The 19246-nt window shown below is 48.1% G+C and overlaps 1 protein-coding gene across 1 annotated transcript in view; it reads right to left on the minus strand.

Moving 5' to 3' along the window:
* Window positions 1-681: 681 nt before the first annotated feature.
* Window positions 682-19246, minus strand: part of Dock5 (dedicator of cytokinesis 5) — a 186693-nt gene continuing 168128 nt past the window's right edge. The window contains 12 exon segments of the mRNA XM_051160588.1: window positions 682-1128; window positions 1714-1814; window positions 2818-2956; window positions 3882-4050; window positions 7932-8098; window positions 8973-9110; window positions 9923-10006; window positions 11558-11734; window positions 15130-15216; window positions 15964-16048; window positions 16665-16746; window positions 18014-18155. Coding sequence (XP_051016545.1) covers window positions 1024-1128; window positions 1714-1814; window positions 2818-2956; window positions 3882-4050; window positions 7932-8098; window positions 8973-9110; window positions 9923-10006; window positions 11558-11734; window positions 15130-15216; window positions 15964-16048; window positions 16665-16746; window positions 18014-18155 — 1476 coding nt within the window. The 3' untranslated portion in view covers window positions 682-1023.

Genomic DNA, 19246 nt, shown 5'->3' on the forward strand with positions numbered 1-19246 from the left:
GAGAGAGAGAGAGAGAGAGAGAGAGAGAGAGAGAGAGAGAGAATGAATTTTAAAACCCATGTAATGCAAAACATCTATACATCTTGTGGTCATTGACATAAACATAATATTTGGACATCCAAGTCACCCTAATTTTTCCTTCTGAAAGGAGTATGGACATTAGTACCATCAGCAATTAAGTCTATGATCAAGAGGAATAAATAATAAAAGGGAATATTGCACTGTATTCTCCAGGGTAAAATCAAGTAGCAGGCAGGGACCACCTCATAAGTCCAACAGGGTCCGGAAATGTAGCTGGTAGAACCAGGGCTCCTAGGTCCCCCGGAGCCCAGGATTTTGAGCTCGGAGAAGGAAGATCAGAAACCGAGGGCAAAAGAGCTTCAAAGGAATCCAAGGCACAAGTGACTGCTGCGGTGCGCGCTGAGGGCCACTCATCAGGAGAGTGCCAGAATATGAGTCTGCAGTATCTTAAGAGAAAGCACCCACACCTGAGAGCGGCCCACCTCCGCTACGCACATGTGCTCTTTCCCTCAAAGGACACAGTAGACATCAGCGAAAGAGAACCGTGACAGCTGTTGGAGTGCACTTGGTATCTGGCTCTTTCAGGAGGTTATACACGCTAGGGATGCAGACAGGAGAGAAGGAAGCCTTGAGCACAGATGTTCAGAAGCTAACTGAGAACTCCAAGAGGAGTCGTCAGTTGCTGGGGCTGTTCTCCACTCTACTGTCCTGTGTCACTGCAGGAGAGCTGGCAGAGGCATCTGCGGATCGAGCAAGTCAGTGGTTGAGGCCAACATGCCATCAGGGGAAAAGGAGAACATTTTTCATGCAGACAGATGGCCAGTTCTGGAAGTTTCATGGGCTAGAGGGGATGGGGCACAGGCTTCAGGTGGACCAGACAGTTCTGAGTTGGGGCATCGTCTAAGTGCAGGAAGCAGTGTTGGCAGAGAGCCCTGCATGGTAGGCCATTCTCAGACAGCGTTGGTCCAAGGCCCTCGGAGGTGCAGAGCCAGGGTGACATCCTCACTGAGTGCCTGGCTCTGAAGAAAGGATGCCTGATTTTCTAGCCTTTGGAGGGGGAGGAGGTGGGGCTTTGGCTTCTCTCCGGACAGGCAGTGGGGGTGCAATCTGAGGAGAAGACACATGGAATTAGAAACCATCCCTTCCCATACCCAATTCATCCTTCTCCAATTCCACACATCTGTTTTATTGTCAAGTTGATGCGCATTTACTTATACAAAAAAGAAATGATATTTAATTGTCCTTGCTCTCTTGAGCTGAAATTCTCCCCTCCCCCCCCCCCCCCCCCCACCACCCAACACCTCTCATGGTTACATCACCAATGCTTGGGTTCCTGGCATATATTTAAGAAGTACTTAGTAACTATTTACTGGAAGGAGGACCAGTCCCATCTAAGTCTACTGTAGAGCCGCCGCCTGTCATTCAGAAGTGATGCTTTGGTGTGAACTTGAACTAACTTATCTTACCACCAGCATGGCAAGCAGAGAACATGCTTCCTCCAGTCACATGACCGTACGAAGTGGGCTTCTGGCATATTTCCCTTCCCATCTCCTGAGGCTTCAGAAGTGAACCAAGCACTGGCTACAGTGTCACATGTGTGGGAAATCCTCTCTTTACAGTATGGACAACCTAGTGTTGACTTTCCAGGGTGCTGCTTGGTGGCCACACTGCCAGCAACCTGCAGGTTCCTACCTCAGCCGAGTTCCTCTGGCTGCTCTCATAGGGCTTGCTTTTGGGGGGAGGTGGAGGAGGGACAGGAGCCATCAGCCCATCTGTCTGCAAAGATGGGGAGCCTGAGAATGACACAAAAGAGACAGAGCAAGGATTTACTCAGACACCTCATGAAAGTAACGCTTGTCACCAGAGCACCTTCCCAGCCTCATACACATTGCTGCCTCCATTTCTGAGGTTTCTATGGAAAGAATGGAGAAGACCTCGTGGCCCATATGACCACAGGTGCTCTTTAATTCAGTATGTGGAATTCTTTTCCCCTTTTTAAAATTATAATTTACTCAGATTTCATGTGGAATTCTGAAGCATAAATGCCAGTGTTTACTAAGCTGAGGATGAAAACATTTTCTAACGTTAGGAAACTGCTCTCTGATATACCTCTGTGTTTAGGGAAATATATACACACAGCAGGAGGCCTTACCTGGCTGTATACATGCTCAGTAGGAGGTCTCACCTGGCTGTACCTAACTCTTGGCCATTGGCCTTATTGGGCACTGGCAGACGGATCCTCCCTATGCCTATGGGAACCTTTGCTGCATATGGCTGGTCTCAGTTTGACAGCAGCGTATGGGGTGGAACTATATTGTCCCTGAACAGGTCTACCTACTCAATGGGAACTCTGTAAGTGACCTATGGTTGGAAAGGGTCAGTCAGACCCTTATGATTGCCATTGATATAAGCACAGCCCCAAACTCCAGTCCTTTGAGATTCCAATGGCCACTGGATAGAATCAGCTCTGTAACAACCTCATGCTATTTGGCTGCTTCGATTAAGAATTGCCCTGGTGGGCTGGAAAGATGGCTCAGAGGTTAAGCACACTGACCGTTCTTCCAGAGGTCCTGAGTTCAATTCCCAGCAACCACATGGTGGCTCACAACCATCTATAATGTGATCTAATACCCTCTTCTGGCATGCAGGAAGAGTACTGTATACATAATAATAAATAAATAAATCTATTTAAAAAAAAAGAGAGGACACTCATATTTTTAAAAAAATGCCCTGGTTTATTCATAGCCATACTCCACTTCCTAGCAGAATGAATCTAGGAGACATGAGAAAACTCACTTAGGGTCCTTGCAGCTTTGGGAGTGAGTGGAGGCGGACTCAAGACTGTAGACTGTGGAGGTGAAGAACTGTGGAAAGGCGTCAGCCGGCTGTCTACCAACTGAAGACTCTTTGGCCTCTGTGATTTTTTGCCTGGGCTCTGGAGACAAAGAGGGAAACCAAAAACATTAAACCTTCATGGTGGACTTTGCTGACCTCAATGATACCCAGAACAGCCTTGAATGCTGGACAGAAACTAAAAGAAGGGCTTAATGCCAAGGGCCATTTTTCTTTCTGTTCTCTGGTGTGTTTGGGTGCATGTGCATGAGATGACAAGGCTTTCTTGGTTATCTAACTCTATTCCTCTCCAGTAGATAGCTGAGCCCAATGCTCCATGTTTGAGCTAGTTTAGCCATGCACTGAAATTGCATGCAAGCTGTCACACCCACCCAATCCTCACACTTGCTGTGTCAAGTGCTTTACCTGCTGACCCAGCTCCCTACCCTCTGCAACTGTCACTTGTTATAAGGCAGATACTTGGCAGAGATACTTGCTAGGAATGACACCAAAACACAGATAACTTCTGGTCAGGCCACTGGCTTCATACTAACCACACACTGTGTCATCTCAACTGGAAATAAGCTACCTTTGACCCTCGGCAAAAGTTGGTCTTGCAAACACTTAACAACTTGACATAGCTTACGAAAGAGGAGAAAGCGTCTGCTTTTAAGATGACAATGTTTGTGCTGACTCACGGCACAACAGTGGCAAGAGCCACAATTCCAAGTGCACCCCACGTGTTTACGCTGCGGGTATGTGATCTTGTGCCAATATTGACTTGGAGACTTGAAACTCTCCATGTAAGCTTTTCTGCCTGCCATCTGTGATTTGACACCACCGCAGGCTGCTGTGTCCCGAGACCAGCTGCAGCCAGGCGTCTATCTGTGACTCACTGCTGTGCAGTGAGTGAGGAAGGGGCCTGCAGAGGAGCAGGCAGTCGTACCCAGCCCGTGTTTGCTTGCACTTGTCCGTTCTCTCATTCTCATATTCTCCCCCGCCCCCACGTGCCCGCCCTCTTTCTCTACCATCATATCAGGTTCTGGAGGTTTCTCTGCAATGACTTGCGACTTGCTCAGACTCCAGTCTTTTCTCTTGAACTTGCTAATCCGGTTCTCACTGTCTTCTTTGGGTGGCAGATCTTCCACTCTGGCACCCGACGAAGCTCTGCGTTCGAACAGTGGTTCCAGGATGGACCTGTCAGCCAGGAAGGACAGAGCATTGACCCCAGAATGATGAGACTTCACTCCAAAGCACCAGCAAGACCCTCAACTCCATTTTCATCCCACTTCTCAGGTGCTCAGAGCCTAATGATCAAACGAGCAACTCAGGGTAAAAAAAAATGTACAGAAATGACATACATTATCATATGAAAAGGGAGAGAATATTAGTGATTGTTTATCACACTCTGATGCTGTGTGTTAAATATTTGTTCTCCTGTGGAAATGTGCATGTGTGTGCAGGTCACGTGCAGGCATGCAAGCATGCATGTGAAGGTCAGAGGTCAATATTAAATGTCTTCCTCTATCCTTTTCTACCTTATTTTTCAAGACAAGGCCTCTCTTTGAAGCAAGAGCTTGCTGATTTGGCTCAATTGGCTAGCCAATGAGCTGTCAGAATTTCCATTCAGCTCTGGCACTGGAGCTAAATATGCAGGCTGTCACGTCTGGCTTTGACGTGGATGTTATGGAGTCAAGCCCACGTCCTCATGTTCTATGCTTGGGCAGTCGGCACTTTGCTGACAGAACCATCTCCTCAGGCCCCATTAAGAGTTACTCTACTCTGGGAAGAGATGAAGACAGAACCCATGGAGGAAGTGGCCCAGCTCTCCGTACTCTGTCGCGGGTCACACAGCCCGTGTTCTAGCTGCAGAGCCCCCAGCAGTTCTACCCACATTTACTTGCTGGGTAGCCTGAGTACAATCTTAGTTTCCTTATCCACAAACATGGGACTATGTTTGGCACCAACGAGTGTTTGAGAAGTGTCCAGTGGGCATGATGATAGAGTTCCAAGCCCAACATGAAAACTGTCCACTCAAGAGTCGTGATCAAGTACTGCACATAGAGGGGAGAGCTGAAGACATAACGTTTAGATGAAGGCAGGTATCTTTAGCGTTCAAAAATAGAAAGAGTAGCTTAATTCAAAAAAGTTAAAATGTAAGTGGGTATTTCACGAAAAACAAAGTCCACATTTTTTAAACCTTTGGCGCCACTTATTACTAAATAAGTGAAAATAAGATATTTGAAGCTGAGGATGATGACTTATGCCTCTAGTCACAGCTACTCAGTAGCCTGAGGCAGGAGGATGACTCAAGTCCAAGGGGTTGGAAATAGACTGGACAAAAGTACAGTTTATAATAGGGTACACACAGGCACACACACAGACAGACACACACACAGACAGACAGACAGAGACAGACAGACAGACACACACAAACACACACACACACACACACACACACACCTGGATAATAAGCTCCCTGCCATCAACAATGATCAAGTCCAAGCCAGTCTTGTTTAGTCTACATACCAAACTAAAGGAAGGCCTCACCCTTCACTACATGCCTTGGGGGAGGGGTTGCCTGGTGTCATATCCACCATATTTCCAAGGTCTCGTTTTCATAACCACAGTGCCATCCCCACGCTTAAGACTGAATCTTGCCCTAACCTCATCAAACATGCGATCGTCACATTTCCCAATTCTCTTGCAATGGTTTTGTTTGTTTGTTTTTGTTATGTGTTTTTCGAGACAGGGTTTCTCTGTGTAGCCATGGCTGTCCTGGACTCGCTTTGTAGACCAGGCTGGCCTCGAACTCACAGCGATCCGCCTGCCTCTGCCTCCCGAGTGCTGGGATTAAAGGCATGCGCCACCACACCCGGCTTCTTGCAATGTTTAAAACAGGTGGCCTGACTGAATTAGGGCCCGATCAATACCTCTGTATTAGCTGACATACTGGGTGGTCCCTTTAAGCCTTTAATAACCGACACCTCCCTTTCTCAAGCCCAGGATTAAGTGTTTCTGTCTGCCTGAGGCAGCACTGGCATGGCTGTGCTTGTGCCTTTCAGACTCCGAGTTCTTCTTGGTGGGCATCTTTATTGTTGTTGTTGCTTTTAGTCAGGGTATCACGCTATAGCTGTGTTGATTTCCATAAAAACGTCCCACACAGGCTCAGGCATTTGAAGTGTTACTCATAAGGGAGCGGCACTGTTTGAGAAGCGTTGGAAGGTGTGCTCTCGTCAGAACAAGTGTGCCACTGGGCATGGGCTTCTTTCAAAAGTCCACACCCAGCGTGGTCTGTCTGTCTGTCTCTGTCTCTCTTCCTCCCTCTCTCGCCTGCCCTCCTCCTCCTCCTCCTTCTCATTCCTGCCCCCTGTGCCACCATGGCCCCCACCATGTCCCAGCCATGATGGTAACGAACTAACCCTCTGAAACTGTAAAGAGGCCCTCAATTAAATGTTTTCTTTATAAGATTTGCCTTAATTGTGGTGTCACAATTCACAGCAATAGAATAGGAAGAGTAGCCCTGGAATTTCAGAAATTGTTCTCTCAGCCTTTTGAGTGCTGGGATTGTAGGCATGAGCTATGACACTTGGCTGAAAGTTCTTTATGTTATTTCAAAAACTTTTAAAAATTCTACCCAAATATCTATCTATCTATCTATCTATCTATCTATCTATCTACCATCACATATTAGCAATATCTGCCATCTATCTAATCTAATCTATCAATCTCTCTATCATCTTTCTCTACCATTTTATCATATGTCAGCAATATCCGTCTATCTGCCTGCCTCCTTACCCACTTACCTACCTCTCTATTTAATACTGCATATGCCTAAATCTTTTCTCAGGGTACTTTCCAGTTGTTATAGTTTTCATCTAAACTATTTCCTTATAGTGCGTTTCCTATTTGTTCAGTAATTCACTTGCTGGACAAACTTTAGTTTGGTTTTGTAATTTAATAGCATACCTTAATCTTTTCATCCCTACAGAATAAACCTCTAGCTTTTACTGTTCTAAACTGACCAAAAAAAAAACAAAAAAACAAAAAAAAACCAAAAAAACCAAAAAACCAATCAATCAACTGTTGAGTGACACTCAATATTTATCTTAGAGCTGTATCGTCATTTGAAAAAGCACTGAAGACCTGAATTCAGTCTGCTGGCCACTGGTGGAGGAGGATATGGTACAGATACCCACCGGGCTGTCTGCAGCTAAAGGGGGTGCAGCTGAGACACAGTGGTCTTTAAGGCACCGCAGACGAAAAGACCCACGTACACAAGCACAGAAAAGAACATGCACTCAGGTGCTTGACTTCCTATAGAGCTACCCCAGGGGGGTACTAGTGGTTAGGAGCCAGGGATTAAGAGGAGATTTGGGACGCTGGAAAGATGTCTTAGTGCATAAAGTACTTGTGCAATCGTGAGAGCCTGAGTTCAGGTCCACAGCACCAATGCGGAACCAGCTGGGCAAAGCAGCGTGCCCCTGTCACCTCAGCACTGCAAGCAATGATGGAGACCCTGGGCTCACTGGCCGCCAGCTCTGATCCCAGAGGAAGCTTCAGGCTCAGCGAGAGATGCCACCTCAAAGACCAGGTGGGAGAGTAACTGAGGAAGATACCCTGACACCAATCTCTGGTGTGTATGCAAGCACGCACGCACGCACGCACGCACGCACGGAAACTGTCTACTGATGTTTCTAATGAACTGAATGTTAAAAACTCAGAGAGGTTTTGTGTGTATGCCTGTTACCATTTTCTACCTTTGATTGTTTCCTGACTAACTGACAAAGCAAAGGACGTTTGAAATTGTTTTTAAAATGATACATGTGACGAGAAGTTAAGCTGTGCCTAGGAGGCAACTGTGTTCAGTAGGTGGCAAAATATGAATTTTTTTCATTTTTCTATTTTTTAGTCCCAGCATTGTCAGCGATGTTCCTCACGAAGAAAACGAGAAGTGAACGAGGCCCACGACCATGAGTTACTCTCCTCAAAGGAGTGGTGTGCGAACACACCAAGTCTCACCTTGGCGCCCAAAGCTAACGTCCTACCTCCCCCCCAAGAGCAACAATCAGCCTTACCCATCAGATCCTGGCCTGGAGGGCGCATTATCAGAGGAGTTGGAGGAGGTGGAGACCACTGAGGAGGCCACGGAGGTGACAGACAGCCTGCGCAGTGTGGAGGACAGGATGTAGGGCAGCACCATGGAGCCTGCACGGCTCGGCTTCCTCTCCGTCATGCTTGGTGGCTGAAACACATGCAGCCCCGCCCCAGACTTAGCAGCCTGCGATGCAGCCCGCACAGTGTGGGGGCAGACACCTTGTTGGCCTTCTGGAAATACGGAATGTTGACCTAAGAGCAAACTCTAAGGAGGCTGAGCAGGGTGAGTCTCCAGAAACCCAGGATGTCGCCCTTTCACAGCAAATGTCACCAAGGAATCACCATCCCCATGTGGTATCCTATTAAATTTGCTTCCTAACATTGGCTGGGTTCTAGCAACAGTGGAGGACGATGGGTTAGAGGAAAGTTCAGTCTTATGGTTTAGGAGCATGGGTGCAATAGACACACATGTGCCTGGTCATCATGGGGGGAGGGAAAGCATCAGGAAGAAGACTGAACTGGGCACTTTAGGTGGTGGGGAGTGGCCAAATCTCGATATGTAGCTCAACCTGGCCTCCAACTCACAGCCATCCTTCTGCCTCAGCCTCCTGGGTGCTGAAATTACGGGTGCACACCACCACACTTGGCAGGACTCTGTACACTGACGACTGAGAGAGGTAGTGGGAAAGGCCCTCTGGGGGAAACTCTAGCGGGGAGATGCACAGAGCTCTGACTTCAAGAAAGAATTTGCAAGTCAAGAGTTCACAACAAGGCTATTAGAGAGGGCAAGGTGAACGCAAGGGCAAAAGATCAAGGCAATGAAGCAGAACCAAGGACACCGTCAATTGTGAGAGAGGACAGGCTAGCAGCAAGCTTCCTCTCAGCTTTTGGGGTGGGGGGCGGGAGGTGCACACTCTCTCCTGTCTCCTGCCATTTGTGCACCGTACCTACGCTGCTGAAGCCCTGAGCGATGCCCTCAGAGAGACCAGGGAAAGCCTGAGGGCCATTCGGACGAAGCTTACCAGAGTGATGACCCCGTAGAGCTTCTCCACTTTCTCCTTGAGTTCCCGAAAGCATGACGACAGACGGTCATGCAGCGGCTTGAGCTGCTCCGTCAGCTTCTCCCCGTGAATGCGCATCCCTTCCGTGAGCAGAGGTACCTGGAGGAAGTGGCATGAGAGGAGGAAAGAGGCACGGTTTGGCAAGAGGGGCAATTTAGATTTGGAGGCAATGGGGGGTTGGAGATGGAGAGGCTGACTGGCAGGCGCAGAATTAGCTAATGAAACTGACAGTCACGGGCCTGGGAACTGTCTGAGGAACAGAGACTATCCGAAGACTGTAGAGAGAGGCCAACTGGCAAGGCAGACACTGGTCTTAGACTGAGTTTGATGGCCACTTTTCTAGCAGTATTTACTGAAATGATTTTTAAAAAGCGAGACCTGTATGTTTCAGCAAGAAACACAAGCTAGTAAACTAGATTACAGAGTTTCTGTGTGTGCCTGTGTATGTGTGTGTATGTATGTGTGTGTGTCTGTCTGTCTGTCTGTCTCTCTCTGTGTGTGTGTACGTGTACGTATAAACGTGTGCATGTACAGGTGGAGGTCATGGGACAACCTCTGCTGTCATTTCCAGATGCCATCCACCTTATTTTTATTTATTCATTTTTTTTAAAGAAAAGGTCTTTCCCTGGCCTGGAATTCACCAACTAGGCTAGGATGTCTGGTCAGTAAGCCCATGAAATCTGCCTTCTTCACCTCCCCAACACTACAAGTACCACACTCAGGTTCTTTCTCTCTCTTTTTTTTTTCTCTCTCACACAGAGAGAGGAGGGGGAGACAGACAGTTAGACAGACAGACAGACAGACAATCCCAGGAAGTGGCCTGTAGCTTCTGGAGGCTGTCTTAGGGCCCAGTGCGGTAGACACTCATGACTACTGTACACAGCTGGCTAAACGCTCCCCTGGCTACCTACCTGTAAAGCAATCAGTCGCTTGAGGAGCTCTACTTTCTCCTGGTCCTCAGGATGCTCTTGTAAGTACTTTTCTGTAAAAAAAGCCTAAGAGAAGAGCACATGCAGGCATTACTTGTGACACAGTCCTGATCCTAGCAGAGAAGCAGACAGTGTCAGAAGAGAGAATCTCTCATGTAATGACAAACTGGGAAGATCTACCTGAAAATCCATCCCTTTCACAGGACCACCTTTATCACATAGTGAATAACTCAGAAATGTCTATTAAAAGCACTCCTGTCTCTCTCTATAGGACAGTTCCCTTACCCCCAAACCCATCCCACAGGCTGGAAAGTTCAGTCATTTTGCAGATACCCTAGAGAGGTGACACCCGTGTCCGAGAGCATATGGTGGTCAGTAGGAAGCCAGAATGAGGTCACAGGAGCGACAGGCCACAAAGCCGTCACTCTTCTGGGATACTGTGTACAAATGGAAATTTGTACCAGCCAACATGTCACTCTTCCAGGCTCCTTCTCTTTCCACCCTTCTGCCTCATCAAAGGGGATTTCTGGCCACATGTTTCTTTATATTCAAGAGGAGGTCTCCCAAAGTAGTCAGCACTGAGCATGTACCGTCACAGCTATTCCTGTCTCTAACAACTGTCCTTTACCTAGACAGAGCTCATGGCCTCCAATGTAAATGGCACTCTAGCCAAACTCTACTCAGTGGTCAGTACGCCTCTTAATGCCTTTTCAGAGTAACAGGTGCAACATCGGGTTAGACAAACCTATGGTGAAGCTGTGTGGCAGTTTGAGTGAGCAATGTCAGCCAAAGGCTCGCGTACTTGAACACTTAGCCCCCAGCTGATGGTGCTCACTGGGGAGGATTACAGAACCTTTAGGGGGAGGAGCCTTGCTGGAGGAAGTCACCACTGGGCTGAGACTTGAGAGTTCAGTCTCACTCCATTTCCTGTGCACGGATGAAAATGTGATCAACTAGCTTCCAGCTCCTAGCACTGGTGCATGCGACCCCTTCCCCGCCACGATGGATTCTATGTCTCTGGTGCCATAAGCCAAATAAAGTCTTTCTTCCTTAGGCTGCTTTTGGCCACGGTATTTCATTACAGCAGCAGAGAAGTAACTAATACTAACTGAAACTGTCTTCTGCGCATACAACGTGGCTCAACTTGGGCTGGAGATGCATGCAAACTCTGTTAACATGGAGCATCTCTGTTCTCCCTAAAAGTGGCCTCACCAGGTGCTGGGCGTGGTGGTGCATGCCTTTAATCCCAGCACTTGTGAGGCAGAGGCACGTGGACTGCTGTGAGTTTAAGGCCAGCCTGGTCTATAAAGTGAATCCAGGACAGCCAAGGCTACACAGAGAAACCCTGTCTTGAACCTCCCCCCCAAAAAAGTGGCCTCACCAGAAGTGCATCCTGGGCTCTGGGACCACCCTGAGCTGTCTTTCTCCCAGAGGACAGAATAGTGGGCACAAGTGCCAGAGGCGCCAGGGGTTGTCACTCTTTCACCGAGGCTTCACAGGTCAATGTGAGGCCAGGGACAATCCTTGTGTAATTCCACATGCCTGGTCAGAGAGGAGAGTGGCACACAACATAGAGGGAAGCCTTTTCGTCTCGTGAGATTCAAGAGGCGGGCTTACCTTTTCATAGTTGGCGAATCCCCCCATGACCGCTGGATCCACAATGCCACTGAGTAGCATGGAGAGTGGATGCACAGAGAGAGAACGGTCCCAGGCATGCTGCTGTACACAGTTGCTGACCCTCTCATTGGTCAGCTCCATGGTCTCTATGGCATTCTCCAAAGGGCTGATCTCCTCCTGAGGGATAAAGCACACGGAGAAGGGACCCACTTTGACCTTCGGGGCAAAGACTGAAACAAACTTGATCATTCTTCTCAAGGGAGGGAAATCATCCACGGTCTCGAGGGAACTTTTGTTAAACTATTAGGACTCTATTTATCAGGGCCCCATGTATTTTTTTTCCTGTTAGTCAATTACAAAATCAGCTATTGAAAAATCTTATTAGGAAGTGGGAAAATATGGGCTGTGGAAATGAGTGTTTCTCAGAGCAAAATATGTATACAACAATGTGAGAAGAAAAAAATCTAGAGCCCTAACAGCATTGTCTCTCAGGCAAACGCACCGCAGGGGCTCTCAGATGGTTGCTGGCTAGGGGACCTGAGACTCTTCTGTGTCACTGAAAATGGAAAGCATCCCCTGGAAAATCCAGGTGCCTCCTTGGTGAGAAAAAGCAAGTGATCTTGGGATTCCTATATCCAGACCCATGCCTCATCACCTTAGGGTTGAGTACGGACAGGATGACCAAGAAGCCACCCTGAGTTTTGGATGAAAAAAGCAATTACAGGGACTAAATCCCTCTGAGAAATTCCTCTTCAAAACTGTATTCCCCCAAAGCCAGCATCTTCACTTTACCCACTACCAGCCACATGCCCTCTTAGGCCAGATTCTACGCCTAAGCTCTCTCCCCAGAAAGCATGCCACACTTAAGTAATGAGACTTATCACTGGTACTGAGGGATACATCACATCTCAGGCCATAATGGCTAAGCCATAGTTTTCTCTTCCTCTCTCTTTTCTACCCTACCCTTTCTTTGTACTCGGCAGGGTCTTGCTACATTGCCCTGAGTGTCCTCTATCTAATCCATGCCAAGGACCAGACTAGCCTCAGACCAGCATTGATCTTCTTGATTAAAGCTAGTACAGGCACATGCCACCGTGCCCAGCTACAAGAAATGCCTGGCTCCCAGGATACCCCTTTTCCTCTTCTCCCTTCTCCTGAGTATGAAAATGTGTGTTTGTGCATGTTAAGTTGTGCTGGGCATTGACTGTGCATAACCAGTCACAGATTATTTTTCAAATACCTACTCTATGCTAAGTGCACAGGTTATAAAAGGGATGAAAATACACAGCCAGCTCAGAGAGATGTAAGAGGACTGGTTCTTGGATTCTCGAGGGCACCAAAATCTAAAGATGCACGGATGCTTTGGTTCCAACGTGATGTAGTATTTCCATATAATCTATAGATATCTTTCCACATAACTAATTAATTTATTGGAGACAAGATCTCACTGTGTGCCCCCTGGTTGTCCTAGAACTCACTACCTAGACCAGGCTGGCCTTGAACTCACAGAGACCTACCAGCCTTTTCCTCTTGGGTGCTGGGATTAAAGATCTGTGCCACAACATCTAGCTTTGGATGACTAGTAGGACCCAGGGTCATAGTGGTGGGTGTTATACATACATTACCTAGGGAGTAAGGCAAGGGATGCGTCTGTATATATTTAGAATAGAGGTAGCTGTCCTAGACATAAATACACAGTATACAAGCCACAGGCTGGTGAAACCCATGGCTGGTTGAGTTGCTGAGAGTGGAACTACACACTCTGCAGGTCTACTGTAATTCAACGCTGGTAGGAGCATCTAATTTCGTAGGAACTCAGAAACCAATGCCTGGCCTAACCTGAGACCTACCCCATGGGAGAGAGCCAACCCCTGACACTATTAATGATACTCAGCTATGCTTGCAGAGGAGTCTAGCATAGCTGTCCTTTGAGAGGCTCCACCCAGCATAGGATCAAAACAGATGCAGAAACTCACAGCCAAACATTGGGCAAAGCATAGTGGAAGTCTTGTGGAAAAGCTAGGGGGGATGGATAGAAGGCCACAGAGGTGACAAGAGCTCCACAAGAAGACCAACAGAGCCAACTAACCAGGGCCCAGAGGGGCTTGCAGAAACTGAAGCACCAACCAAGGACCATGAATGGACTGGACCTAGGCCGCCTACAAAGATGTAGCCAAAGGGCAGCTCAGGCTTCTTGTGGGTCCCCTAGTAAGGGGAGTAGGGACTGTTTCCGACATGGACTCAGTTGCCTGCTTTTTGATCACTTCTCCCTGGCGGGGCTGTCTTGCCAGGCCACAGGGGAAGAAGACGCACTCGATCCTGATGCAACTTGATGAGCTGGGATGGGTGGGTAGAGAGGCGGGGATGCCTTTTCTGAGGAATAGGGGAGGGGGAGGGGGAAGAGAGAAGGAAAGAAGGGAAGGGGTACTATCGGGATGTAAAGTGAATAAAATAAAATAAAATAAAATAAAAAATAAAAAGATTTCCAAATAGGGTGGGTTAGAAACACGCCTGGAATGGTAGAAGCACAGAGACCACAAAGGATATCCACCTGCTTTTGGGTGCTCCAGAGCTGGCAGCATGGAGGTGGTGAATCCCACCCTTAACTTCATGGGAATAACACTGGGCAGTGGTAAGAGGGTATTGAGCGCCCCGCCTCCCCAGAATGGCCCCACGTCATTAACTACTTAAGTCTACCAATGTTGTAGTGCGAACGGATTTTTTCTCAGAGATGGAAAGAGATGGTTGAAGTGGACAGAGGGGGAAGGAGAGAGGCAGTGGTGGATCGGGGCTGAAGAGGGCCACAGGCAGGGGCACACAGACATGAAAGGAGGGGGAGCACAGATGGGTGTGGCAGTGAGGGGAAATAAATGGAGGCAGGCAGAGATGGACGGAGGGAATTGAGAACGGGCTCTGCAGTGCAGGCACTGGGAAGCCACAGGGGGCCTTGCCCACAAGAACCCATGAACTATAGTCGAGTTTGCTCAGTGGGATCCATACTCTGAAGTAGTGAGGAGCAATGGCTGAAAAGACCAAGGCAGAGAGGCAACAGGAGACCTTTTTAAGAGGTAGCAGTCTGGGATGACAAGCAAGGCAACAATCCTGGGGAACAGAGCGCAGACAGATCAGATGAGCATGATAAAGGCTAAACGGCAGCTTTAAAAAGCAGCATGGCTGGAGCTGCAGCAACAGGGATGGGACAAGCTGGGAATGAGAGGGGCTCCGGGAAATATGACGTGGCAGGCGGGCAACTCTCCAGAGGCATCCTGGCAATGTTTCTGGGCACTGGCAGCATTGTAGGATAGGGGACCATGCTCCTTAGGCCATGAAAGAGCCGTTCTCCGAGTGTGACCTTTCGGGTCCATGTTGTAACATCAGTTTTACAAAGCGACCCTATTAGACAACTGCGCTTTTTATTTCTCCTTTAAAAAGAGGAGGCAAGCCAAGCTGGTGCAGGCTGCAGTGGAACTGAACAAAAGCTGTTATTATTTCTGCAGACAGAAAGGCTCCCAACACACACACACACACACACACACACACACCCGCCAGAGTTACAACTTCAAATGACTCACTGTTGAAATCTGTTTGACTTCAAACCACTTGAGAATCCCAGGGAAGGTATAGGCCGTGGTGTATGTGGTCCTTTCAATCCACATGGTCTGGTGCAAGAAAGACAACAGAAAATGAGACACTGGCCAGTTCCCAAGTCACAACTGACCCCAAGCTAAGTGAAACTCCATTCTCACATGTCTTCTGGGGAATGGAATACAATTTTTTATTACTCAAGGCTCTGAGTCTGCACGAGGTCAGTCTTGTTGGGCCCTTTCATTCTAAAGATGGAAACTAGAGGTCTGGGAGGTGTGAGTGTGACTCGCCCAGGGTCGTATCAACAGTAGGACCGGAAGCAGAGGCCAGATCTGAGGCCCTCAATCTAGAGGTTTCCACTGAGAGGACAGCTTGCTTGTCAGTAATGAACAGGTGAAGGCTCTCCCAGAGGGGAAGCTTTAACCTGCTGTGTGCCCTGATGACAGGAAAGTCACTGTACCTCACTAGAAGGCACGCAGGGGCTGGAGAGACAGCTCAGGTGGAGGAGTGCTTGCTGAGCAAGCCTAAGGACCTGAGATCCATCCCCAGCACTCGGGTACAAAGCCAGGGGTGGTGGCCCAAGCTTTACAGTCCTAGTGTTTGGGAGGAGAGATGGAGAAAGATGCCCCAGGGGTTCACTCCAGCCAAGCCAGGCTAGTAAGCTGCAGTCCCTAGCAGAGTCCCACTGTCAAAATAACAATGTAGGATCCTCCTGAGGAAGGACACCCAAGGTTGACTTCTGGCCTCCTAATGCCCAATGTGCAACTGCCACGCCCCTACCCAACCCCCACACACAGAGAAGGCAAACCAGGTGGACTCACGGCAAACTCATTTTCTGGGTCTTTTTCTCCTTTCCGGAACGGCCGGGAATACCTGAACTGTTGCACTTCATTGGCTCTGTAGTAGCTGGGAGAGGACAGAGCAGATGCCTTGGACCTCATAGAACCAGCCTACAACCACATGTGTGGCACACCCGACACTGACTTTTACCCCTATGGCCAACAGGGCTACACTGACCTCCTGGGACAGCACATTCCTGGGGTTTCATACATTGCATTTTTCGGTACTTGAGAGTTTGTTTTACAGCTCGACAGTTTTAGAAGGTACTAACACCAACAATGTTTATGATGTCATTTGCATAGCTTTGCCATAGTGCTGTCAATCAATCTCCCTAGCTTGTTAGCTTCTCTAGAGCCAGGAAGCAACTTCAAACACTGGGACTGGCTGGTCCTCAGTGATACTTGAGTGGTTCTAAGGGCTGAAGGATTCTGTGCCTAAGTGAAGTGCTCCCTCTGTCTCAAAGATAAACCCCATGTCTCTTTAACGTGATAAGCTTTCAGTAAGTAGTAGGCCTTCCAAGCTGTAATGACTGAAAAAGGCCTTTGCTTTTGACACATTCCAAATAAAGCTGTGCTATGTAGCCCAGACTGGCCTTGACCTTGCTTTCCCTTTCTCTCCATGGCTATGACAGCTGGAGTGTGGCGTGCCCTGCCTGAATGTTTTCTTTTTAAGAACCACCTACTTCAAGATTTGCTCTGGAACAGGCTTGTCCTTGTAGCTGGGCGGCAAGCTCATCACCGGCTTTACGGTGAAGCACTGCAGGTCTGAGGGCTTATTAAGGAAAAGGCTGGCCTTGCAGGTACCACAGGCAGGCAGTGAGGGCCCTGTTCCCATCACCCATCGCCTTCCAGCCTGTGCCAGCTCTGCACTGAAACGCACTGCCTCATGCTGAGTCACAATGCGGGATTGTCAGAGGACACTTCATGTGGCCAGACACCTGGCAAATATCCTTGCCACATGAAATAAGTGTCGAGACAGTATGTGGAAACAGATAGCCAGAAAGGCTTTTAAATGATTTCTATTGCATATGCATTCTCCTGAAACAGCCAGACTCCAGAGGCCAGGGAACCAGAATTGCTATCTTTTGGTGTTACTGCTGATGGAAAGTCCCTTCATGGGGACTAAGTGTCCTGAATGTGTCTTCCAAACACACGGCAAACCTACAAGGCAGGCCCATTCTCTTTCAGCAGAGGAGTACTTGGAGGCCAAGAGAAGTTAAAACTCAAGATTCCACAATCGGGAAGTGAAGTCAGTCCCCCCACCCCCCAAAACCAGTGTGGGGTAAGGGAATCTTGCTTGGATGGAATGAAAAGTCCCAGAACGGCTTCTCCTGGCACCCTTACCAGGGCAGACATAGCCCCTCCTCTGTAGTACAGGTTCTGAACCCAAAGACAATAATTAAGCAAGTGAGGACTTTCTTGTATACTGATTCGATACACACTTTCCTCCTAAATGATACAGTGTGACAATGTTTAAAGACCATTTGCTGTATCTGGGACTCCAAGTCAATTAGGAGGGGCTGGGGACATAGGACAGTTGGTAAAGTGCTTGCCGTATAAGCGGGAAGGCCTGAGTTCTGATCCCCAGGACACAGCTACACACACACACACGTCCCACAGTATTTGGGAGAGTGTACACAGGCTATATGCATGTGCAATGTCATATACATGACTTGAAAAGCTACAGATTTTGGTATCCATAGGGTGGCAGAAGGGGCAGCCTGGGAGGGTGTCCTGGAGCCACTGGCTTGGGAGCGTATCAAGAGTGCAGCTAGAATGCTGCAACAGAATCCTGAACTTTCCTTCAGCTCCTCATGTGACTATAAAGTTAGATCCTGTCACACTCAACACTTATTAATGTCTTCCCTCAAGGCCAAAAAGAATTTTTACACCGAATGGTTGAAGCTGTGGTCTAAAGGCTTGGAGTACATCTGCCTGCAGGGAGAGAGTTGCAACCCGTAGTTCCTTTGGCTTGGCCTGGCCCATCCCAGGGTAAAGAGCCCCTGGGCCGCTGTCCCCATGGCAAGGATACACTGCTTTGGGGATGACTTGATGTCTTCTCCTGGCGGCGTGGTACTGGTCGTCATCTCGGCGTTGGGGAACTGGGTCAGCAACCTCAAGCTGAAGTCTTCTCGCCTCTCGTACTCCTTACCCCGGTAGATGAAGATTTTGTTCTGCAGGGCAGGGAAGCCAAAGGAAGCCATTAGCGAGGAAGGCTGAAGGGTACCTGGAGCTGAAGATAGAGAAGGCTGCTGTGCTCTTCTACTGAAGCTAAACCCACCACCATGTAAGTGCTCAGTGACCAGCCTCCACATGCCCAGCAGGCAGCGAGCGGCGTCTACTGGGTGGGTACTAGCTTATCCCTCCTTTCTCCACGTGATGGACGTGTGAGTCGGGCATAGACTTTGCTGGTTATGGTTAAGGCTGCCATCTCTACAGTGTTTTGGAACGATTCAATTTCTATTCACTGAGTAAATACTGCCTGGTTACAAGCTTTTTCAACATGGGCTATTTTCCTTGGTCAGAGTTTAAAATTTACATTCATATGTTAATATTTAACTCCCCACCTGGACCCCATTAGCTGGTAAAATCCCTGAGAGCAGAGAGATGTCCGAGTAACTTCAGGACATTTCTGCATCTTCCCAGGGGCCTGGCACAGAGTAAACAATCAAGAGACACTGACTGAATGAGGATCCGTTGCTTTCAAACTAAGCACTGTAAGGAATGCAAATGGCTCCCTTTTACCATTTTTTATTGTTATTGTTTGTTTGTTTGTTTGTTTTGCAGCAGAGTCTCATGTAGCCCAGGCTGACCTCTAATTCACTATGTAGCTGAGGATTTCCCGAACTTCTGATTTTGCCTACACCTCAAGTGTTACGATCAAAGGCATATAGAAACATACCCAGTTTACGTGGTTCTAAGAATCAAACTCAGGGTTTTATGCATGTGAAGGCAAGCGCTCAACCAACTGGGCTACATCTCCATCCTACTCTATGATTTTTACAATTAGGAGTATGAGAAATAACATATATCTAAACAAAGCTCAGGTCTCAAAAAACTCTTGCTTCTTAAACTCTAAAGTCACTGTGACAGTATATGTGTGTGTGTGCACGTGCATATACATACATACATACATACATACATACATACATACATACATACATATTTGAGAAGGAGGAGAAGGGTCTGTCACAGTTGTCACTACTACAAAAACTGCTTTTACTTTGGGGCCATGTTTGTTGTCTTGGTCTTGGGGTATCTGATT

The sequence above is a fragment of the Acomys russatus genome, chromosome 18 (assembly GCF_903995435.1).
Source record: "Acomys russatus chromosome 18, mAcoRus1.1, whole genome shotgun sequence".
NCBI classification, from domain to species: domain Eukaryota; kingdom Metazoa; phylum Chordata; class Mammalia; order Rodentia; family Muridae; genus Acomys; species Acomys russatus.